The 26,263-nt window shown below is 39.2% G+C and overlaps 1 protein-coding gene across 1 annotated transcript; it reads left to right on the top strand.

Moving 5' to 3' along the window:
- The first annotated feature begins 770 nt into the window (after positions 1-770).
- On the top strand, positions 771-8,683 carry LOC311041237 (H-2 class II histocompatibility antigen, E-S beta chain-like). Its single transcript, XM_084086140.1, has 9 exons — positions 771-880; positions 994-1,077; positions 1,627-1,881; positions 3,086-3,358; positions 4,939-5,155; positions 6,217-6,284; positions 6,749-6,862; positions 7,347-7,403; positions 8,597-8,683. The coding sequence occupies exons 2-8, from the start codon at positions 1,011-1,013 to the stop codon at positions 7,382-7,384; spliced, it is 1,032 nt and encodes a 343-aa protein (XP_083942266.1). The 5' UTR covers positions 771-880; positions 994-1,010; the 3' UTR covers positions 7,385-7,403; positions 8,597-8,683.
- The last annotated feature ends 17,580 nt before the right edge of the window (positions 8,684-26,263 follow it).

The following is a 26,263-nucleotide window of genomic DNA, read 5'->3' as shown; positions in this document are numbered from 1 at the left end:
ACATTAACACACAATAAAATAATGCACGCACCCCCCCCCCCCCACACACACACACACACACACACACACACACACACACACACACACACACACACACACACACACACACACACACACACACACACACACACACACACACACACACACACACACACACACACGAGAGTGTGTGTGAGTGTGTGTGTGTGTGTGTGTGAGAGAGAGAGAGTGTGTGTGTGTGTGTGTGTGTGTGTGTGTGTGTGTGTGTGTGAGAGACGAAAAGAGTGAACCAAGTACAGAGGTCAATGTCAAGTTTACTAAGTAGCCTATTGAGGGTTTAAGTCACACATGGGCAACATACGGCCCGGGGGCCGGACCCGGCCCTTTGACCATCTCATTCTGGTCCTCATAGTCCTCAAAGAAAAACTAAATGACCCCAAAAATATACATACATTTACATAAATCTACATACATTTACATAGATCTATATAAATTTACATCTTAATACACAGCATTTTATGTTGATGGTTTTGAGGGAAATGAATTTAACTTGACTCCAATGAATTAGTATTATTTAATATTGACCATTAGAGTACATATACCTGCATTCCATATTCCATCCATATTATTTAATCACTTCAATATGAAGTGATGAACTTTAACCTTTAACCTTCTCATCATGTCTCATCTGAAAGCTTTTAATTAATTACAACATTTTACTTTTATAAACATATTTCTGTCTTTATTTCATTCTAACATTGTTTTCCTTCTAAATTCACCACCATCGTCTTGCCGGAAACAGATGATGTAACGTCATATCTTTAATCTGATTGGCTGATTATTCTAAACTACAGAACGAGTCCTCCTTCATTCTCTTTCAGACTCCAGAACTTCTCTTGAGGTAAACATGTGTTTATTCTGATGTGTTTATTCTGATCTGTTTATTCTGATGTGTTTATTCTGATGTGTTTATTCTGATGTGTTTATTCTGATGTGTTCATCTATTAAATTCAGTTCAGTTTTGATCAGTGATGATGAAGATTACAGCCACCCTCCTCATCCTCTCCTCTGTACTTCATGTCAAAGCGATCCCAGGAAGTAAGTACATTATATTTATGTTATTATATTAAAAATACTGTTATGAATCTACTCTTATTATATAAAATATGCATTTATAGATGTACTCTTGTTAGATAAAATACATGCATATTTGTATAGTTATTTTTATATTATTAAAACGTACAGTATATTTAGAGAGAGGGAGAGGGAGAGAGAGAGAGAGAAAGAGGGTAGATTATCACTAACACACACACACACACACACACACACACACACACACACACACACACACACACACACACACACACACACACACACACACACACACACACACACACACGCACACACACACACTGCTGATTCTATATGAATCACTTTCGTTATATTATATTATGAATATCCTGAAATAAATCATTATGAATGTGTTATAATATTATAAAAACATTTTAATCTGCTGAATAAAATGTTTGACAGGAAGATATTTATAATATTCACCTTTAGAACCAAATATGACTGTTTAACATGATGATGATGATGATGATGATGATGATGATGATGAATTTATTTTAATCTTTGTTTTATCTACAGTGTTTCATGAACACATTCAACTCACTGGCTGTTCAGACACAGTTAAAGACTCACATAAAGAGTGGATGCAGGGACTGGATGGTGAAGTGGTGTTCTATGCAGACTTCAACAAAGGGAAGGGGGTGGAGCCTCAGCCTCCGTTTGTAGATCATATGGCCTACCCAACAGCTTATGAAGCAGCTTTGCATCAGCAGGCGTGGTGCAAAGCCAACCTGGACACCATCCGCACTGCCTTGAAGAAACCACCAGTGAAAGGTACATGAATACTATGAACACAATAGTTATGAATTAAAACGGTTGAATATATTTAACATGAAGGAAGATGTTTAACCCATTCAGTCCAGGAACACATATCTGTCATTTTAGATTTGTTTGGCTGTTCAAAAATAGCAGATCTACAAGCTCATAGCGCGGCACCGAGTGCCGCGCTATGAGCTTGTAGATCTGCTATTTTTGAGGGAAAAAAAACATGAAAAAACTTTGAGAACCACTGATATTATAGCAACTTTATTTTTTCAGCAAAAATATTTTTTTGAACTGTTAGGATTTAGAAGACGTTGTAGAATCCCCAGAAGCAAAGCATTGAGTTACAAATGTTTGCTTTAAAATATGTATATATTCAAAGATTCGCGCAAACTTGTATGATTTTTCGGAAATAGCAGATCTACAAGCTCATAGCGCGGCACTGAGTGCTGCGCTATGAGCTTGTAGATCTGCTATTTTTGAATAGCCAAATAAATACAAAAATGACACAGATTACTCACAGTGTGTGGTGGGCTGATAGCAGTGGTGGAAAGTAGTAGATTTACTTAAGTACTGTACTAAGTACATTCTGAGGTATTTGTACGCTACTTGAGTATTTCCAGTTGTCAATACTTTTACTTCTACTCCACTACATCTCTGATACTACATTCCTTAGTAGATTTTGATTATTATTACAAAACATACATTAACCACTTCAGCCCTATATACATTTTGGCCATTTTAAAATCTACAAGCTAATCAGATCTACAAGCTCACAATGTGTCGTGATGCGACGCATTGTGAGCTTGTAGATCTGCTGCACAATGAGTAGGCTACTTTTACTTTTGGTACTTTTCTGTATATTTTCATACCAATACTTTTGTACTTTTACTCAAGTATATTTTGAATTCTGGACTTTTACTTGTAACAGAGTATTTCCATATTCCAGAATTTATACTTTTACTTAAGTAAGAGATTTGAGTACTTTTTCCACCACTGCTAGTAACCCCGCCCTACAAACACACACACACACACACACACACACACACACACACACACACACACACACACACACACACACACACACACACACACACACACACACACACACACACACTGTTTTAGACATTCCGATGGGGGGCAGGCAGCCTAGTGTTGATATTATACATGATAATAAAACTGAACATTAATGTCATTTTTAATTGTTTATTTCCAGATGGATATGTGTTCTATTCGGCTATCCGCTGTGTGTTTAACTCCAGTGAGCTGAAGGACATACAGTTCATAGAGTCATTGAATTTCGATGGTGATGAGCTGACCATGTGGGACAGTAGAGTAGATCAGTTTGTTGGATACACTGAGTATGGTGTGAAGAACGCAGAGCGCTGGAATAAAGATCCTGGACAACTGGCTTGGTACAGAGCAGGCCGAGAGGCATTCTGCAAACCCAACATTGAGCTCTACTACTCCTCTGTTCTGAACAAGAGAGGTGAGCTGATCTCAGAGCAGCACTCAACACTCATCACCTCATAAACTATAACATGACATCATAATAAATCATTCTATTCAGAGATGATTAATGGTGTTAATATTGATCTGATAATGATTATAAAACATTCCTTAACCCATTCAATCCGGCGACGCATCTCTGTCATTTCTTTGGCTATTCAAAAATAACAGATCTACAAGCTCATAGTGTCAACAAGTGCCGCGCTATGAGCTTGTAGATCTGCTATTTTTTTTAAGATCATGAACATTAATGTGCAAATCTTTGAATATATATTCTACAAACAGTTTTTTTTAATTGCTATATCAGTGGTGCTCCAACTGTTCCATGTCAAGAACCCCCAAAATGATTTGGCCGCAGACCCCCATCTCAGAATATGTTGTTCCAGGGACCCCCATCTCAAAATATGTTGTTCCAGGGACCCCCAGAAGTACAGATCGGAGATAAAAATGTTCGCTTTATAACGTATATATATTTCAAGATGTTTTTAAAACATAGCAGATCTACAAGCTCATAGCGCGGCACTCTGTGCCGCGCTATGAGCTTTTAGATCTGCTATTTTTGAATAGCCAAAGAAATGTAGATTTATACTGTATCCTAACACGCTGTCACACAGTGGAAATAGCAGATCTACAAGCTCACAACATGTGGTGTCACCATGGTACAGCCAGTATAAATGAAACATATAGATCTATTTCTATACATATAATGACCTTCCTAAAATAGAGACACCAGGATGAATGTTTTTAAATTAACTTTAAAAAGAACCATGCAGGATAAAACACACCTCTATACACTTCATTTACCCTGGTTTTATATTTAATTATTGTCTTTACTAGTTTGTTTTCTATGTTTTTAATCACTTTAGTCATATTTTACAGGATTATGTGTTTTGTTTGTTTCTACTCTTGTTCATTTGAACTATTTTCATTAAATGATATTGCTTGGTTTATTGTTGTTTATATAAAACACTGTGTAACTGTGAATGATTTAATATGTTTAAATGACATTATATAAATGCATTCTATGTTGTAGAAAACTGTAGACTATTGTAGAATCTAGAGTATTCTATGAAACGTTGTTCTCTGGTGCCATCTGGTGGCCAAACACTGACATTTATCAGACACTCTTAATCCAGAGTGATTTACAGTAAACAAGGAAAACACAAGGTAATACATCAAATGCATAGAAATAGTAATCTAGAATCATAGGTAAACCAAGAACCTATCATCAGTCTAAACACTATAATATCAAACAAATACAGAATCTGTAAATGTAAACCAACAAACTACAATGAACCTGACATCTGTCTGAATGCTATGGAAGGGGTTGTATCAGGCTTGAAGATATGGGGGGGGGGGGGGGGGGTCATACCTTTGGTTGCTTTGTAGGCAAAACGTGAACATTTTGACTGGTTGAAGATCAAACGTGTTGTGGCTTTCTGGATCATTTGAATCTCATTTATACAATTATTAATGATAATGACATTTTCCTATGACTGGTATATGATAATAATAATAATTATTATTATTATTACACTAATCATCATGTTATTTATCCAGTGGAGCCCAAAGTGAGGCTGAAGTCAGAGACTCCCCCTCGTCGTGGTAAACACACTCACATGCTGAGGTGCAGCAGCTACGACTTCTATCCTAAAGTGATCCTGGTGACCTGGTGGAGAGGTCAAGAACCTTTGACCTCTGGTCTCTCCTTTGCCGATGATCTGTCTGATGGAGACTGGTACTACCAGTACCACTCCTACCTGGAGTACACACCCAGGTACACACCTAACAGACACCTATACATAGAAATACACACCTCTACTGGTACTACCAGTACCACTCCTACCTGGAGTACACACCCAGGTACACACCTAACAGACACCTATACATAGAAATACACACCTCTGCTGGTACTACCAGTACCACTCCTACCTGGAGTACACACCCAGGTACACACCTAACAGACACCTATGCATAGAAATACACACCTCTACTGGTACTACCAGTACCACTCCTACCTGGAGTACACACCCAGGTACACACCTAACAGACACCTATACATAGAAATACACACCTCTACTGGTACTACCAGTACCACTCCTACCTGGAGTACACACCCAGGTACACACCTAACAGACACCTATACATAGAAATACACACTTAGTAGACACCTATACATATATTCTTTCAAAATAAAACAAGTGTTACTCACATGCTGAAAATGGCCCATTAATTGGTAGGCTAATGTTAAGTCCCACACACACACACACACACACACACACACACACACACACACGACGAACGCACAAGGAGACCCGCTATAACGTGTGTATCTCGTCACTAAGTTTCTTCTGCCTCTTGCCTTCCTATTTTTCCTGCAATGGGGAGGAAATAGTGGAATACACAATAAACACTAGAGCGGAGGAGAGCCCAGCGGGGAATTCACGCTCCTACACAATAATAGTCCAAAATAGTTTTTTTTCCCAGACTCTTTTAAACAGATCAATGTGTTGAATCGTGGTGTGTTTCAGCGTGTAGATCGTCTACTTTCTCAATCTGTCCTAATGTTAGTGTTAATTAACAGCTGCTCACTCACTGCCAGACCGGGCGGGGAGGAGGGGCTGCTTCAGCTCTGAGCAGATCCACATGGACACACATTCAACTTGAGGACGCACGCCATGATTATTTTAGACGGAGAAAATATCAGTATAAGCTTATCTTATTGCCTATAACGTGTGTGTGTGTGTGTGTGTGTGTGTGTGTGTGTGTGTGTGTGTGTGTGTGTGTGTGTGTGTGTGTGTGTGTGTGTGTGTGTGTGTGTGTGTGTGTGTGTTACAGGTCAGGAGAGAAGATCACATGCATGGTGGAACATCCCAGCCTGACCGCGCCTATCAAGATGGACTGGGGTCAGTTACTATACTCTACTGTAATCTACACTACTCACCTACTCCTGCTTAAGTGTGTTGTCTAGATGAGGTCCATCATCTTAGTTTACTAATGGCTGCAGGTACAAAGACATTTAATCAGGGCTGCCAAGTCTCACCCTCTGAGAGTGAGAGTCACACAATGTAACCTCTTCTCTCGTCACACTTTACATTTCTCCACCAGCGTTACAATATATATTCTTAAAGCGAACATTTGTAACTGTCAAATATCTCAACAAATGTCTTAATTTTTTTCTGAAAAACTATTGTCACTATAATATCAGTGATGCTGTTGTTATGTAATGTAATGTAATGTAATGTAATGTAATGTAATGTAATATTTGTATTGTCAGAGTCAGTGAAGAACAAGGTGTTTTAATCTACTGTAATAATACAATATCATATCATATCATATAATTATTATAATATAATATTTGTGTTGACAGATTTCTCCACGCCAGAGTCAGTGAAGAACAAGGTGGCCATGGGAGCATCAGGTCTGGTTCTGGGTCTGGTCTTGTTCCTGACTGGATTCATCTACTTCCAGTGGAAGAAACGAGGTGATGATTAGCATGTTTAATTAACATGTTTAATCAACATGTTTCATTAATTATTATACTACCAGTGGAAGAAATGAGGACAGATCAACAGAGGATCACATGACATGTGGAACCCTCACAGAAATGCAAACAAACAAACAAACATGTAAAGCCACACCCTAAACTGGTTTATATTGGTTTAGAACCTGAACCGGTTTAGACCAGTTTAGACGACCTAGTTAGAGGTCAAAGTGTGTTCTATGTTGTCACATTTAGCTTTAATACATCAGTGTTACATTTAGTCCTAAATAAGAGTCAAATGTTCACATTAGTTCTGATGCAACATGTGACCCTGATGACTGAACCCTAATGTTGTGTTGTTGTGTTATTGTGTTGTTGTGTTATTGTGTGTACATTAATGCATTTTATGGAGAAATACACACAATACAGTACATAGGATTTATTTGTGTGTGTGTTTTAACTGTCTCTCTTCTTCTTCTATCAGGTCGTATTCTGGTGCCGACAACCAATGACGATCTTTAGACTCCTCCCACACACCCAGGTTCACTTCCTCTTTCTTTTAACTATGTTTTTTTGTAAATATAAAACTATGAAAAATACACAAAAGAACATGCTTGTGTAAGAAGTGAAACAACTAGCCTGGTAAAACATCCCGGTCGCGTGAATTCACATTATCATGTGACTTCTGCTTCATTTCGTATAAGAATGAATCTAATAATCAAATTGAATAATTAAATGATTTGTTGTATCAGACAACACTGGGGGGGTTTGGAGTTTGGACCATTCAGCCTGCAGGAGTTTAGATCCCATAGCCTGAGAGGACGTTCAGGTGATTCAGTCAGGAAGTGAAGAGATGACATAATGCAGCCAAACTCTGAACCAATCATTTGAACTAAACATTTCAGTGAACTGAACCCAATGATTCAGTTCATTGAACACAACATTTCAGTGAACTGAACCCAATGATTCAGTTCATTGAACACAACATTTCAGTGAACTGAACCCAATGATTCAGTTCATTGAACACAACATTTAAATGAACTGAACCCAATGATTCAGTTCATTGAACACAACATTTAACTGAACTGAACCCAATGATTCAATTCATTGAACACAACATTTCAGTGAACTGAACCCAATGATTCAGTTCATTAAACACAACATTTCAGTGAACTGAACCCAATGATTCAGTTCATTGAACACAACATTTCAGTGAACTGAACCCAATGATTCAGTACATTGAACACAACATTTCAGTGAACTGAACCCAATGATTCATTTCATTGAACACAACATGTCAGTGAACTGAACCCAATGATTCAGTTCATTGAAAACACTGATCATTCCATCACTATCAGGATCAAAGACAGAACCTTGTGGTCCAAAGGAGAGTGTTCTACCAACTGAGCTGCCCTTCCTACTAAGATACACTATTGACAAAGTATCTGTCAAATGTTGTTTGAATGGACTGAGTTGTTTCTACTGTGATGGTTACTGTAGTTGCAGTTTTAACTAGTTTACTAATAACTTGTTCATGATCTATTAACTATTTATAGCATGGTTTTAAATTATTACATCTTTAACCATTAACAAACATTTAACAAGTTATGACTAACACATTAACTAATCATTTGGGAATTAATTTACTATTATAAGGGAAGGTTATTCTAAATTGTTAACATGTTCACACAGTTAATACATTCTGATTCTTATTGGTTTATTGTCTTTTCACAGAACACCTGGGTGTGTTTTCAGAGAAGCAGAGAGTCACCGCTGCCCCTGGTGGAGAGAGGATGAAATACATGTGTGTCCATTCAGCTTTAAATACTATAGGTTATATAGTAAAGGGTTAAGGTTAGGTTTATAGACATAGTTTCTGTGAGGTTAAAGGTCAGGGCTTAGGGTTAAGGTTAGGTTTATAGACATACAGTAGTGTTTGTGAGGTTAAAGGTCAGGGTTTAGGGTTAAGGTTAGGTTTATAGACATAGTGTTTGTGAGGTTAAAGGTCAGGGTTTAGGGTTAAGGTTAGGTTTATAGACATAGTGTTTGTGAGGTTAAAGGTCAGGGTTTAGTCGCCACACCAAAGGAAGAGGGAGTCCTAATTAGTGTGGGCGGTTCATCACATGACTTTGTATAGTTGCTGTTGTCAGAAAACACAAACATAATAGAGTACAGAAGTTGGGACGTCACTCGTTCATCCCCTGGTTGGTAAAGTCATTTCTCTATGGAGAATAACATTGGGTCATCTTAGAATCGTCTCATATAAGAATTGTGGTCCAAAAATAAACAAACTGTCTCGGCGATATTGTCAGGGAGGAGGTTCTGTATCGTTTATGATAGTCAGTCACTTATATTTGATACGGTCTGTTTCTGGTGAAAATTGTACTAATTCGGCGGAAGTAACATCAGCGTTTTCTCACCGTCAGTTGATGCTTCATATCCATAAGAGTCAAACCGCCGGGATCATTTGTTTATTTCTGGAACACAGTTCTTATTTGACGTGATATTAAATACGTCTATGGGATTCAGAATGGGGGTGGAAAACTGCGAACCAGGTAGACAAACAAAGGATGTGTAAATTACGTCAGACTTCGGTGGTCTATAGTTCAGTTGTACTATATTGAAACATTAAATATGAATCCCCCCCCCCCCCCCCACACACACACACACACACCCCCACACCCCCCCACACCCCCCCACACACACACACACACACACACACACACACACACACACACACGTTCGGAGTGCAGAAGTTGGTGTTAAATGGTAAATGGTGCATTTATATAGCGCTTCTATCCGAAGCGCTTTACATTGATTGTGCCATTAACCCATTCACACACACATTCATACACCGATGGCGGAGGAAACCATGCAAGGCACCAACCTGCTCATCGGGAGCAATTAGGGGTTCAGCGTCTTGCTCAAGGACACTTCCACACTAACTCTAGGGGAGCGCCCCAGCCTGGGATCGAACTGGGAACCTTTCGGTTTTCCAGTTCACTCTACCCAGCCACTCTACCCCTGAGCCACTGCCGCCCGACATGTTCGCATATTGTTGGCATGTTCGCCTATTGTAAGCAGTTTAGGGGCAATATTGGTGGTAGTGTATTTTTGGCGTTGGTTGTGAAAGGGCAGGTGGGTGTTGGGGCGCGTTTGTGAGCTTTTAGATCGGCTGTTTTCCAAGAGACAATGTATATGTGTGAAGGCACTTCGTTTGGCCTTCTTTTGATAGACCTTGTTGCTTGTAGGGCTCGCTTTGTTGCTTGTAGGGCTCGCTTGGTTTGGCCTTGTTTTCATAGACCTTGCTGCTAGTTTCTCGCGCGAAACCTGGCAACCCATTGTCTCCCATTGTTTGACACATAAATGCTAATGATAAGCTGAGATTTGATGACATTGAAAAAAGGGCTTCGCAGTTGAGTTCAGATGGTAATGGTCAATGGCTGTGTGCAAATTCAGATCAATTTCTCCAGCCACTGAGGAGAACCGGGCGCAAATTTTTGCTCTCAGAGGTTTGTCAAATTATAGGAGGATATCCATCTGAATGGAAGTCAGTCAGACATGTTTGTGAAAAAGGTTTTATTATTTTATAATTGACCATAAGTCATTTATTATGTAATCATTTGTAATGTGTGATAATGAATGTGTTACGATCATTATGACATCACTGTTTCCCTGTGATGGGTGGACCTGGTCCCTCTAGGGTGGTCTGAGGTGATGGGCGGACCTGGTCCCTCTAGGGTGGTCTGAGGTGATGGGTGGACCTGGTCCCTCTAGGGTGGTCTGAGGTGATGGGTGGACCTGGTCCCTCTAGGGTGGTCTGAGGTGATGGGTGGACCTGAGAGTCTCTAGGTTGGTCCATGGTTATGTATCAAGGTAAATTAGGCAATGGTGGGCTCCCACAGTCTATAGGACATTAATGGGAAACATTGATGACATGCAATCATTTATATTAAAGTAATACAATGCAGGTCCACAAATAACAATTTTTAGCAGCCTCTGCTGGTCATTACCGTCACTGCAGGCCGTTCGTTTATTCCTGCATTACCCAGAATTCCATTTGTTTTCACCGGACGACGGAAGCGTTTCAAAAAGCGTTCTTTTAATTGTTTTATACTATCTGTGGATCGTTTCTCTTAGCCAGTGGAGCTTTAGTTACCGTGAGCTGTGTTTTCTTTTGCTGTTGTTTTTCGATCTTCAAATCCTACAATCTCTTAAAAACAGCATGAGATTCCGTTATTAGCGCGGTAGTTCCTGGCCAAACAGGAAACTGATGCAATTACGTTTTCCGGCCGGATGATGTCATTTTCGCGGGAATGACTACCCTAGCCACCGTTTCAATATAAAATAGTTTATCAAAGGCTTTCGGGGGTGAAATTCATGGAGTGGGTGTTGTGAAACATTTGCCACTCACAAAAGATATACAATTTAACTTAAGTTTTGTTTAAAAAGTTACCTAGTATTACTTTAAGCAATGATTTATATGTAATACTTTATATGTAATCATGAGCAGGGGAGCAGATCTCATTACAATTTAGGAGGGAACCACAAACAAGGAATCTTCTCATAATATCACCAACATAGATTAATGCTAGGATTTGAAACAAACTAATAATTAAATATAGATTTTAAATGATATCATTTACTTTATTGGAGGAACATGTCAGACATGTCCCCTCCTTCCCCCCTGGGATCTGAGCCCCTGATCATGAATGGTTTGAAGTTCAGATGTTAGATTTTGGCTTTAATTTGCTTGGTTTGAATGGAATGTCACAATATCAATAAAGGAATGACAAATATAATTGGGCCTCACGTTTTCTTAAATTTCACTCATACAGTATTTTCTCTTAACACATCGGGTGCCAGCATTTTTTCATAACAACTTACCGTGGGTGCCAGCATTCTCTAGCCTGGGTGCCAGCCTGCTTCGCTACGTTCGGCGGATTTTTTTTTCTCTCTGCGCTTATCAGTCTGGAATGCCCCCGATTGACTCGTCTTGTAGAACTACACTGGAACTACATATGTTACGTTAGGCAACGTCGTTGCTGATTGGATGTTGTTCAAACGAATGACGAATCAAAACGATCACACCGTTTTTTTTTTGTCCCGCCCCGCACCACAGACCAATCAGAAGCCACGGTAGGTTTCGAACCTTGGCTGCTGTGTCCCGCCTCCTGGAGATAGGAGGCATTCCAGACTGAGAAGCGCAGAGAGAAAAAAAAATCCGCCGAACGTAGCGAAGCAGGCTGGCACCCAGGCTAAGCATTCTCCCCATTGACTGCGCTTTGCTGTTTAAAGCTTCCGCGTGCGTTACAAGCAAATCCACTCAAAAAAAAAGCATCGATTCATGTTGTGCCATGAGCCTGGCTACAGCCTGGAACCATAACATTTCCCTCGCGAGTTACAACGGGGGGGATTGCGCATCGCGCATGACTGGTTTTCCCCACAGGAAACTGATTCGGAGATATAGGCGTTTCAAAGTAGGAAATAGACAGGAAGCGGATGGGAAACATGTTTTTGTTTCCGGTGAGTGATCTGGCACTTCCTTCGCAGGATTACAATGGGTGCTCCCAGAGCTGCTCTAGCCCCGCCCGCGCGGAGAAAAACGAAAAAAACAAAAAGACTAAACTCACGGTTCAGACCGTGTTCAGCACCCGATGTGTTAACTGTCTGTTAAGAGAAAATACCACCGGCTTCGAATGCTATCAATGCATTGAATGGGAGATTATCACGTTTTATCAGACCATTGAATGGGCGAAGTAGGCGAGCTACCGTCTACCCCGCGATTTGTCAGACCATTCATTGGGCGTAATCAGGAGTTACTGACCTACCGACGGAGGCGGAGCAGTCCCCACAACAATATTTACGATTCTGTCCATATCGGTACATAACTCGAACGGCGCTGAGTAGGCACAGGCGAGGGTCGCACCGCTCCGGACGGCAACTCAGTCGCCTTAGCTCCTTCGGTGGCCCGTCGCGGGGCTCCACCTCGCCTGAGACTGCGCGCCTCCGTCATGGTCCGAAACCGAAACAACCAAAACCAAAACCGAAACTAAAGTATTTAAGTCATCTCCGTCGGTAGGTCAGTAGCTCCTGATTACGCCCACTGAATGGTCTGATAAATCGCGGGGTAGACGGTAGGTCGCCTACTTCGCCCATTCAATGGTCTGATAGAACGTGATAATCTCCCATTCTATGCATAGCATCCGAATCAGGTGAAAATACAAGAGAAGCCAACCTCCACATTCACCACATGTGTTTTTCCCCAGGTACTCATTGGCCCCCGATCATTATGCAGGTCGTAAATATGGGGTAAATAAAGTTGGTAAAGGAGGTGGTATTTTTGGTAGGCTACTCACAAACTAGACTGAAAGAACGAGCCGAATCGATGGTCTTGAAGGGCGGAGCCAAACCCAGCCGCCCGGATTCGTGCGGGGCTTCCTATTGGTTCACTAATCTATGTGTAAAGTTGCTTGTAAATATTGGTAGCTGTGGGGTGCGTTTTTTTGGGCTTGTTTCTAAAGTGTAGTTCATATTTGGGCTTGTTTCTAAAGTGTAGTTCATTATTTGGGCTTGTTTCTAAAGTGTAGTTCATTATTTGGGCTTGTTTCTAAAGTGTAGTTCATTATTTGGGCTTGTTTCTAAAGTGTAGTTCATTATTTGGGCTTGTTTCTAAAGTGTAGTTCATTATTTGGGCTTGTTTCTAAAGTGTAGTTCATTATTTGGGCTTGTTTCTAAAGTGTAGTTCATTATTAGGGCTTGTTTCTAAAGTGTAGTTCATTATTAGGGCTTGTTTCTAAAGTGTAGTTCATTATTTGGGCTTGTTTCTAAAGTGTAGTTCATTATTAGGGCTTGTTTCTAAAGTGTGGTTCATTATTTGGGCTTGTTTCTAAAGTTTAGTTCATTATTAGGGCTTGTTTCTAAAGTTTAGTTCATTATTAGGGCTTGTTTCTAAAGTTTAGTTCATTATTAGGGCTTGTTTCTAAAGTGTAGTTCATTATTTGGGCTTGTTTCTAAAGTGTAGTTCATTATTAGGGCTTGTTTCTAAAGTGTAGTTCATTATTTGGGCTTGTTTCTAAAGTGTAGTTCATTATTTGGGCTTGTTTCTAAAGTGTAGTTCATTATTTGGGCTTGTTTCTAAAGTGTAGTTCATTATTAGGGCTTGTTTCTAAAGTTTAGTTCATTATTAGGGCTTGTTTCTAAAGTTTAGTTCATTATTAGGGCTTGTTTCTAAAGTTTAGTTCATTATTAGGGCTTGTTTCTAAAGTGTAGTTCATTATTTGGGCTTGTTTCTAAAGTGTAGTTCATTATTAGGGCTTGTTTCTAAAGTGTAGTTCATTATTTGGGCTTGTTTCTAAAGTGTAGTTCATTATTAGGGCTTGTTTCTAAAGTGTGGTTCATTATTTGGGCTTGTTTCTAAAGTTTAGTTCATTATTAGGGCTTGTTTCTAAAGTGTAGTTCATTATTTGGGCTTGTTTCTAAAGTGTAGTTCATTATTTGGGCTTGTTTCTAAAGTGTAGTTCATTATGTGGCCTTGCTTCACAATTGTTCAATTGTTTTAACCGGTGGTTCTCAAATATTCTTATGTCATGGACCCCCAAGTTAATATGTAGGCTAATTTATCCCTATAAGCCCCATCTGAAAATGTTTTGTGCCAGCTGGAGGCAGATTTGTGTTGTTAGAATGTTTAAAAAATCTTCCAAATATTTCACATTTTATTACAAGATTTTGTTTAAATATAGCAGATCTACAAGCTCACAACGGTTTAATTAAAGTGTGTATAATGGCCTAGGTGCCTGTTGCTTCTTTTGGGCTTGTTTTCCTAGACCTGGTTGCTTATTTCTCTCACAACATCTGGCAACGCTGATGCAAGTTTGAAATTCAACTCCGCTTCGTCTAAAGATAACAGACGCGTCGCATCGCCATGACAACGTACTGTTCTGTCTGGAAGCGGATCACATAATAAATGCTCTCATGTGTAATGAGAATAAAGACGTTTACAAGGTTTAACCCCATTACCAAATAAAAGGCTAATAAAACGTGGAAAGGATATTATATAAGCCTTTTCTAATGAACATTGCGCACCTTTACCGAGGTAAAAAGATGATGAAATCCAGCATACAAGTGGAACGCTGCTATCCGATTATGGACCAGAGCTTATTGATTACTTATTGATTAAATTAGTTATTTTTTGATTAATATATCACTGTCCTACGTCTGATTGGTAATGGATCTTCTGGACACAACTTTCATCCAATTATAGTTTCCTCATCAGATGGTAATATGTATCAGGCTGTTGTGTGTGACGTTCATGTGATCAATATACAGTAGAGTAGCCTACAGTAGGTTAGTACAAAGTAATACCACGGCACGCGGTATTAACCCGCGGCGGTATTATGCATGTTACACAATGCATTACAACAATGAGATAACATCATGTTATTACTGTATGTTATCTACTACCATGAATCCTGCCAACAACAGCACACTGTTTAGTGTAACTTTTTTATTTTTTACTTAATTTTAGTTTATTTATTTATTATTAAACAAAGGCCATCCTCCAAATAGACAAAATAGGCTCCCTCTAGTGTCCTTTATGTGTCATAATTAGTGCCCAATTGGTTCAGAATACAGCAACACAACAGATACCACTTTATAGTGTGTATAAAGACAGTTACTTTAGAATGAATGTATTTACTCTAATGTACTGTACTGATTGGGGGAAAGGGGGTTATTTATGGTTAAAGCACATTTATTTTGGTGGGTTATAGTTTTTAAATTAAAAAATATATATAATTCACGTCATTATTTATGTATACACACAATATATACCGTCACAGAAGCAAAGTTTAAAAAATGGATTAAAAAGGGACTGTGTGTGTGTGTGTGTGTGTGTGTGTGTGTGTGTGTGTGTGTGTGTGTGTGTGTGTGTGTGTGTGTGTGTGTGTGTGTGTGTGTGTGTGTGTGTGTGTGTGTGTGTGTGTGTGTGTGTGTGTGTGTGTGTGTGTGTGTGTGTGTGTGTGTGTGTGTGTGTGCATCTCACCAAGCAGGAAAAGGACTCTACAGCCGTAGACCAGAAGCAGAGGCTCTGTGTCTCATAATGTAACAGAACAGTCATTCAGTTTGTCACCATTTTGTCACCATGAACCCTGCCTCCACCTTCATACTATCATGTGAGTACTTCATTTACATGTTATTCATAATATCATGTGAGTACTTCATTTACATGTTATTCATAATATCATGTGAGTACTTCATTTACATGTTATTCATAATATCATGTGAGTACTTCATTTACATGTTATTCATAATATCATGTGAGTACTTCATTTACATGTTATTCATAATATCATGTAAGTACTTCATTTACATGTTATTCATAATATCATGTGAGTACTTCATTTACATGTTATTCATAATATCATGTGAGTACTTCATTTACATGTTATTCATAATATCATGTGAGTACTTCATTTACATGTTATTCATAATATCATGTAAGTACTTCATTTACATGTTATTCATAATATCATGTAAGTACTTCATTTACATGTTATTCATAATATCATGTGAGTACTTCATTTACATGTTATTCATAATATCATGTGAGTACTTCATTTGTTATTCATAATATCATGTAAGTACTTCATTTACATGTTATTCATAATATCATGTGAGTACTTCATTTACATGTTATTCATAATATCATGTAAGTACTTCATTTACATGTTATTCATAATATCATGTGAGTACTTCATTTACATGTTATTCATAATATCATGTGAGTACTTCATTTACATGTTATTCATAATATCATGTAAGTACTTCATTTACATGTTATTCATAATATCATGTGAGTACTTCATTTACATGTTATTCATAATATCATGTGAGTACTTCATTTACATGTTATTCATAATATCATGTAAGTACTTCATTTACATGTTATTCATAATATCATGTAAGTACTTCATTTACATGTTATTCATAATATCATGTGAGTACTTCATTTACATGTTATTCATAATATCATGTGAGTACTTCATTTGTTATTCATAATATCATGTGAGTACTTCATTTACATGTTATTCATAATATCATGTGAGTACTTCATTTACATGTTATTCATAATATCATGTGAGTACTTCATTTGTTATTCATAATATCATGTAAGTACTTCATTTACATGTTATTCATAATATCATGTGAGTACTTCATTTACATGTTATTCATAATATCATGTGAGTACTTCATTTACATGTTATTCATAATATCATGTGAGTACTTCATTTGCATGTTATTCATAATATCATGTAAGTACTTCATTTACATGTTATTCATAATATCATGTAAGTACTTCATTTACATGTTATTCATAATATCATGTAAGTACTTCATTTACAAGTTATTCATAATATCATGTAAGTACTTCATTTACATGTTATTCATAATATCATGTAAGTACTTCATTTACATGTTATTCATAATATCATGTAAGTACTTCATTTACATGTTATTCATAATATCATGTGAGTACTTCATTTACATGTTATTCATAATATCATGTGAGTACTTCATTTACATATTATTCATGTGAGATTGGGTATTTTGGTTGTATTAGAATGTGACGTCCTAACTCTTCTATCGTAGAAGAAAGAAGTCCCCGCCCGCGCCCCCGCCCAAAAGGGGGCGCCTCGCCCCTTCGGGCCGGGCTCCCCATATACGCACTACACTTAGATAGCTGGCGTCCCCTTGACACTATCCCCTCTCGCCTCCTTAAGGATGTTCGAAGCCATTGGGCCCAGTGTGCTAGTTATCATAAACTCAAGTCTCTCCTCAGGATGCGTCCCAGCTGTTTTCAAACAAGCAGTGGTGCAGCCCCTTTTAAAAAAGAAAAACTTGGATCCCACCGTTCTGTCAAATTTTAGGCCACATCGACCACAGAATCCTCCTACATCGGTTGGAACATTATGTAGGCATCACAGGCACCGCCCTTAAATGGTTCAAATCGTATCTAGCTGATAGGAGTTCTTCCATTCGTCTAGGTAATTACACCTCCACTAAGGCCCCTCTTACTTGTGGTGTCCCCCAAGGGTCGATCCTGGGCCCGATACTCTTCCTGCTCTATCTATTACCCTTAGGGTCCATCATCGAGAAATACAACATATCCTTTCACTGCTTCGCTGACGATATCCAGTTATACCTGCCCCTAGAAACCACCTCCACAAACTCACACCAACCCCTGCTTAACTGTCTAACAGACATCAAAGATTGGATGGACCTAAACTTTTTAGAAAATAAGACGGAAGTTATATTCTTCGGTTCCGGCTCCTCCGTCCCTCCACCCGGCTCCCTAGGCCCCCTAAGCGCCAACACCCATCCCCACGTCAAAAACCTCGGTGTAACCTTTGACACTGATTTTAAATTTGATAAACAGGTCAGCTCCGTGGTAAGTGCCAGCTTCTTCCAGCTGCGCCTATTGGCAAAGGTCAAGTCTTACCTCTCTCCCAGTGACCTCGAAAGAGTGATCCACAACTTCAATTCCACCCGGCTGGATTATTGCAATTCCCTCTACATCGGCATCGACAAATCGCTCCTAAAACGAATGCAGCTAATTAAAAATTCCGCTGCCCGCCTCCTTACCGGTACAAGGAGGCGGGACCACTCAACGGGCTAGCCCCCCCTTTCCTCAATGACCTCATCAATGAATATATTCCACCCAGACCCCTAAGGTCGGCCGATCAGTTGCTACTGATCGAGCTCACTACCAATAAAAGGTCTAGAGGTGACCGAGCCTTCGCTGCGGCCACCCCGAGGCTCTGGAATAGGCTTCCTTTTAATATAAGAGCCTCTCAGTCCATAGACATTTTTAAACACTACTAAAGACCTACTTCTTTTCCATGGCTTTTGAACATAGTTAAACAACTACACCACAACTATTGTCTCTACCTCACTATCTTGCTATGCCTTTTAATCAGCGCTTGTATTTTGTATTTACGGGGCCAGAGCTCAGCTCTGGACCTGTTTTGTTATTGGCAGTATTCTGTCACTTCTTTTTCTTCTGCCACTTTTCGCAGTTCTGGCTGAACCGCGCTGTCGCTTTTTACGAAACTCGGCCATATGGTAGATGGTAATGAAAAACGATCAAAAAATAATTCTCACAATCTTTTGTACAAAGGTGGCGCTATAGCACTCAATTGAAAATGCCAAATTTGAACAGGTACAACTCATGCCCTGTTTGACCTACAGCCATGAAACTTGGATACACACATGCGTCTCCTCATGCTGAACAACTTTCACACTCTGACTTTTGACCTCTGACCTTTAGATCTCCCACCATTTTGAATTATATGAAAAACAGTCATTGGCTCCTAACTTCTGCATTTTTTCACTTATGGAAAATCCGTTGGAAATTTTTGTAGGCAGTGGTCCAAAGTTCAAGTGTTAAACGTTTCGTGCAGATGGCTCAAAAATCCCAGGAGGAGATAGATTTTAACTATTACAGTTTTATGAAAATTATTCATCTGTGCCTAAAACATACATGCAGACTCACATTTCTTTGAAACTTTGCAGAAATGTACAGGGTCATTCCAAATATCACTGAAACCAATCTTACTCCAATTGGCCAAAAGGGGGCGCTATAGCAATTTTTTGAAAAGGCAGACTTTAAACAGGCATAAGTCATGCCTCGTTTGGCCGAAAGTCGTGAAACTTGCTTACACATGTGCCTTGACTCATGAGGAACACACGTATCGATTTGACCATTAAGCTCCGCCCTTAGATTTTCCGCAATTTTGAGCAGTTTGAAAAATACTTGTTTTTGCCAGTTCTGGCTTAACCGTGCATATGCTTTTTACGAAACTCGGCCATATGGTAGATGCTCATGAAAAACTACCAAGAAATAATTCTCACACTCATTCGTCAAAGGGTGGCGCTATAGCACTCAATTGAAAGTGCCAACTTTGAACAGGTACAACTCATGCCCTGTTTGACCTACAACCATGAAACTTCGATACACACATGCGTCTCTTCATGCCCGACAACTTTTGTGGTCTGACTTTTGACCTCTGACCTTTAGATCGCCCACCATTTTGAATTATATGAAAAACAGCCATTGGCTCATAACTTCTGCATTTTTTCACTTATGGAAAATCCGTTGGAAATTTTTGTAGGCAGTGGTCCAAAGTTCAAGTGTTAAACGTTTCGTGCAGATTGCTCAAAAATCCCAGGAGGAGATAGATTTTAACTATTACAGTTTTATGAAAATTATTCATCTGTGCCTAAAACATACATGCAGACTCACATTTCTTTGAAACTTTGCAGAAATGTACAGGGTCATTCCAAATATCACTGAAACCAATCTCACTCCAATTGGCCAAAAGGGGGCGCTATAGCAATTTTTTGAAAAGGCAGACTTTAAACAGGCATAAGTCATGCCTCGTTTGGCCGAAAGTCGTGAAACTTGCTTACACATGTGCCTTGACTCATGAGGAACACACGTATCGATTTGACCATTAAGCTCCGCCCTTAGATTGTCCGCAATTTTGAGCAGTTTGAAAAACACTTAAACCCAGGATTTTTCAGCTATTTGCGTGAAACTGTATCATCTGTGTGATCTCCTTTTTCACAGTTACTTGTCTGTTGGGCCAATGGTGTCTCCCTTAAATGAATGCCTCACAATCTCAAGGTCTCCAGTTCAAGCCTCACTTGATGCAGACTTAATTTAAGTTGAATTGCAAACAACATGACTGTATCAATGAATACATGTGCAAATGGTAAAGATAACCTGAAATGCTTATTTGAGAGTACGTTTTTTCAACGTATGACATACTTTATCTGAAAATAGCTGATCTACAATCTCACAACTTTTCATGGTTTGTGAGCTTGTAGATCGTCTACTTTCACTAGTTTTGGTTCTGAGGAGATGTACAATTTCTTCATTGGTAAATGGTTTGTGAACGAGTGATCTTAGTGTTAGTGAAACAGGGGCTTGGTTCATGAAAGAAGGCAAGAGTTTATGATCTTCAACAGACAATATCAGCCTGGACAAAGCTATAGCACTATAGGTAGTGTTGCAGCCTATTAGTCTGAAGGTTGAGAGTTCGAATCCTGTTAATGGCAGTAGGTTGAGATGTCCAATCAAACCATTATGTTTCCATCTCTCTCTCTCATCAATCTATTGTTTCCATGTCACTCTCTCTCTCTTCAATCTATTCCGTTCCATGTCTCTCTCTCTCTCTATTCACTGGCCCCGTATTATCGCTGCTTGCAGCTATATTTTTCATTATTTTTTCTGTTTAACATTAGCATTTATCATACTACTCATTTCATCTACAAACGCAGAGACAATTGTTTGTTTAAATCATAACCACTTTATTTTATCTCAACAGTTTAAAGCTCCTCACCACGCCAAACAAACCCATACTTACCATGTCATCATTTTTGGGAGGATCTGAAAAGACTAACACATGACCACAGTGCTCCTTATATGGAGGGTAGGGGAATTGGGACATACCATTTGACAGGGGAGAGTGGGACCTTTCTGTATAAGGTATATTATGATTGAAAAGAGGTGTGTTGTTAAACATGATTAATACTTACCTTTTGATTGATTTGAATGATTTCTGTAAAGTTTGGAAAATGTTTTCTTTGTTTGAGTTCACTAGTATTTTAGGTGAATGTGTTGAGGTTACCTGTCTTTTAAGACATGGTTGAGGCCAATAGGTAGAGGCCATACAGGTAGTCTACCTGTATAATCTCCTGGTGAAATGCAAGACTGCATTTCATTTAAAAGCAGAGGCTTTTAATAGAGAGACAGTAAAACAATAGTAAATATATTATCAGATTAGATTTTTGTTGTGAAATGTTCCTATTGCAAGGAATGTACCGTACAAATAAAGACTTGACTGATTCATGTTTGTATTCATTCTTCAATCGGACACTGCATTCATGATTTGAGGCATTTTGTTCCAAACATGTGTTTTGCTAAATTAGACCTGCTTGTGGCGCTATAACAGGCCAATGTGAAAAAGGGTGGCATTTCTTCCTTGGCCTAGTGGGAATGTGTTTGTTTATTGTCAGACACTCCCTAAGCAGGCTGGAGGCGGGCTCTTTAAAATCCTCTGGTAGCCCCGCCCCCCTCCCCCCCACACACACACACACCTGTTCCAAACAGACACACAGGTGTTTGATACAAACTCCTTCATGTCTGGAAGTAAAACAGTAAAATAACAACTTATAACATAACTTTCCCCTCATGGAGGTAGAGGAGAGTTGTCAAACTGCTGAGTCACATGAGTGAGTGACAGATGGAAGAGAAGTGTTTTGTTTACAACTGATGGATTCTCCATACGGGTGAGTTAGCATACCTGCAGCTAGCCGCTTAGCATTAACCCCTTCAGCCCCAGCATCCATATGCTGGGGGGAACCTTAGACAGAAATGGACACACTGACACACCTGATGAAGTGTTGCTGCTTGTGTTGTACTGTGTGTGTGTGTGTGTGTGTGTGTGTGTGTGTGTGTGTGTGTGTGTGTGTGTGTGTGTGTGTGTGTGTGTGTGTGTGTGTGTGTGTGTGTGTGTGTGTGTGTGTGTGTGTGTGTGTGCTAATGTGTTGCATTGTTGTCATGTTGTGACTCAATGACTGGGTGGCATTGAAACATGTTCACCGACTGTGTGTGGCTCTGGAACTGAAGGCTGTTTCTACACTACAGTATGTGTGCTGTGCTGTGCTGTTTCTACACTACAGTATGTGTGCTGTGCTGTGCTGTGCTGTTTCTACACTACAGTATGTGTGCTGTGCTGTGCTGTGCTGTGTTGTTTCTGCTGTTGAGTGTTCAGTGTTTAAAAATAGCAGATCTACAAGCATCACAGGCACGGTTTGAACTTGTAGTTCTGCTATTTTGAGGTTTGGTGTAGAGGGGAAAAAAGAGCAGAACAAGTAACAAGCCAAAGGTTCTCTCTCAGCTATAGGGGTCCCTGCTTCATCTGTCTGTCAGCTAAGGGGTCCCTGCTTCATATGTCTGTCAGTTAAGGGGTCCCTGCTTCATCTGTCTGTCAGCTAAGGGGTCCCTGCTTCATATGTCTGTCAGTTAAGGGGTCCCTGCTTCATATGTCTGTCAATTAAGGGGTCCCTGCTTCATATGTCTGTCAGTTGAGGGGTCCCTGCTTCACCTGTCTGTCAGTTAAGGGGTCCCTGCTTCATATGTCTGTCAATTAAGGGGTCCCTGCTTCATATGTCTGTCAGTTAAGGGGTCCCTGCTTCATCTGTCTGTCAGTTGAGGGGTCCCTGCTTCACCTGTCTGTCAGTTGAGGGGTCCCTGCTTCATATGTCTGTCAGTTAAGGGGTCCCTGCTTCACCTGTCTGTCAGTTGAGGGGTCCCTGCTTCATATGTCTGTCAGTTAAGGGGTCCCTGCTTCATATGTCTGTAAGGGGTCCCTGCTTCATATGTCTGTAAGGGGTCCCTGCTTCACCGGTCCTTAGGCTGATAAACGTTGAAGACCCCTGGTCTTAATACTGTAGGTTAAGGTAGGTTAAGGGTTGTAGGTTAAAGGTCAACATGTAAACCTTTGGATCTGAGCTCATTACTAAAGCCTGTGTAATGCACCGGTTTAGCCAGAGGAGGGCGCCAGAGCCTAAGAGGACTGAGGGTAGAGGGCAGGCAACAACATTCCTGCCTACATCACGTGTTCCATATCGTCGTCTTGCAAAAAAAAGTTTTTCAGGAAAAATAAAAAACTGATCCAAAACAAAACTATACATTTCACCCAAAATGTTTATAACAAATTATGACTATTTAAATATAAATAACACTGTCTGTCAGTTATGTAACATAAGAGATTTAAATATGTTTAAATAGGATTAAATCTGACTTTGGCCAACAAAAAAAATACAAAATGGCCTAAATCAGTAAATAATTCACAAAACCATGTGACTTAGGCCAAAAAAAAGGCCTATTTTGGCCTAAGTCACACTAGGGAGGCCATTATACTAAAAGGAGAGTGAACAGCATGATCCTTTTCAATTAGGAGATTCAATAAGGCCATTTTACCAGAGGTAACAGTGTCATGAGGAGCTGACTTATAGGCAAACATATCATTTTCCTCAAAAAATGACTTAGGCCATTAGTTTAGCAAGGTGACGAAATAATAATAATAATAATAATAATAATAATAATAATAATAATAATAATAATAATAATAATAATAATATTGTGTCAATGTGTTAGTGCAGGGTGATGCAACTTTGATGATGGAGAGGGACACTATATTTCCACACTCACTCCAGAGGGACACATTACATATACTGTCTCTCCGTATTTTAACTTTTTTCGCCATTCTATATCGCACACAAATAGCAGATCTACAAGCTCAAAATGTGTCGCACTGCGACACGTTTTGAGCTTGTAGATCTGCTATTTTTACAATATTGGATTGGAATCCAGATTTTGTGTGTGTGTGTGTGTGTGTGTGTGTGTGTGTGTGTGTGTGTGTGTGTGTGTGTGTGTGTGTGTGTGTGTGTGTGTGTGTGTGTGTGTGTGTGTGTGTGTGTGTGTGTGTGTGTGTGTGTGTGTGTCGGGGGGGGGGGCAGTGTTGTGAAGTCATTGCCATCTACTTTTGGCGACCATAACACTGAAGCCAGAGGCACTGCCCTGATAACCTATTTACACGCACGAACGCACGCACGCACGCGCGCGCGCACACACACACACGCACGCACGCACGCACGCGCGCGCACACGCACGCGCGCGCACACACACGCACGCGCGCACGCACGCACGCACGCGCGCATATTGAAGACTTTCAAGATGCAAGAGATAGTGAGACAGAAGATGCAAAGACACATCAGATGTGTGTAGCTGCTACAAAGCTACACACAAGTTGAGCTGCTCTCAACTTCAGATACAAATCTCTGTGTATGTTTATATCTTTATGCTAGGGTTGTCCGATATTGGCTTTTTTACCGATAACCGATATACCGATATTGTCCAACTCTTAATTACCGATACCGATATCAACCGATACCGATATATGCGGGGATTATTGTGATTAGGGTAAGCTCAAATTTCATATCACACACACCATATACAGTAAGAACTCCTGTAACTTATTTATAAAGCAAAAAAAAAAAAAAAAAAAAAAAAAACGATACCGATATTTTCCCGATATCAATTTTTATGCTAATATCGGCCGATAATATCGGACATCCCTACTTTATGTCTTTGTATGTTGTGTATCTGTCAGTGTGAACTCAGCATCAGGGCAGTGTGTCATGTGACTCTGGTAATAAGTTGTTCAGGTTGTGTTATTGTTTTGTTGAATGAAAACCCTTTTCTCACGCTCTAACACTGACACAGATATTGTGGTAATTCTGTGTCAAACTGACTGCCTCATCAGCAGAGGTGTAAAGTAACTAAGTACATTTACTTAATTACTGCACTTAAAGTAATACTAGGTAACTTTTTCAGTAAAACTAAAGTTAAATTGTATATCTTTTGTGAGTGGCAAATGTTTCACAACACCCACTCCATGAATTTCACCCCCGAAAGCCTTTTATTTATATATTTTCTATTGAACGCTGTCTAGCTTGACTTTCCCTGCTAAATGACTGTAATGTAATGACTGAACACTTACTGTATACATGATTAACACATGATTAACACTTACTGTATACATGATTAACACATGATTAACACTTACTGTATACATGATTAACACATGATTAACACTTACTGTATACATGATTAACACATGATTAACACTTACTGTATACATGATTAACACATGATTAACACTTACTGTATACATGATTAACACATGATTAACACTTACTGTATACATGATTAACACTTACTGTATACATGATTAACACTTACTGTATACATGATTAACACTTACTGTATACATGATTAACACATGATTAACACTTACTGTATACATGATTAACACATGATTAACACTTATTGTATACATGATTAACACATGATTAACACTTACTGTATACATGATTAACACATGATTAACACTTACTGTATACATGATTAACACATGATTAACACTTACTGTATAAATGATTAACACATGATTAACACTTACTGTATACATGATTAACACTTACTGTATACATGATTAACACATGATTAACACTTACTGTATACATGATTAACACACGATTAACACTTACTGTATACATGATTAACACACGATTAACACTTACTGTATACATGATTAACACACGATTGACACTTACTGTATACATGATTAATACATGATTAACACTTACTGTATACATGATTAACACTTACTGTATATATGATCAACACATGATTAACACGTACTGTATACATGATTAACACATGATAAACACTTACTGTATACATGATTAACACATGATTAACACTTA

This window comes from Gymnoscopelus microlampas (genome assembly GCF_963454915.1).
Source record: "Gymnoscopelus microlampas genome assembly, contig: SCAFFOLD_115, whole genome shotgun sequence".
NCBI classification, from domain to species: Eukaryota; Metazoa; Chordata; class Actinopteri; order Myctophiformes; family Myctophidae; genus Gymnoscopelus; species Gymnoscopelus microlampas.
Note: the sequence above shows the minus strand (reverse complement) of the source record. Positions and strands in the feature narration are given on the sequence as shown.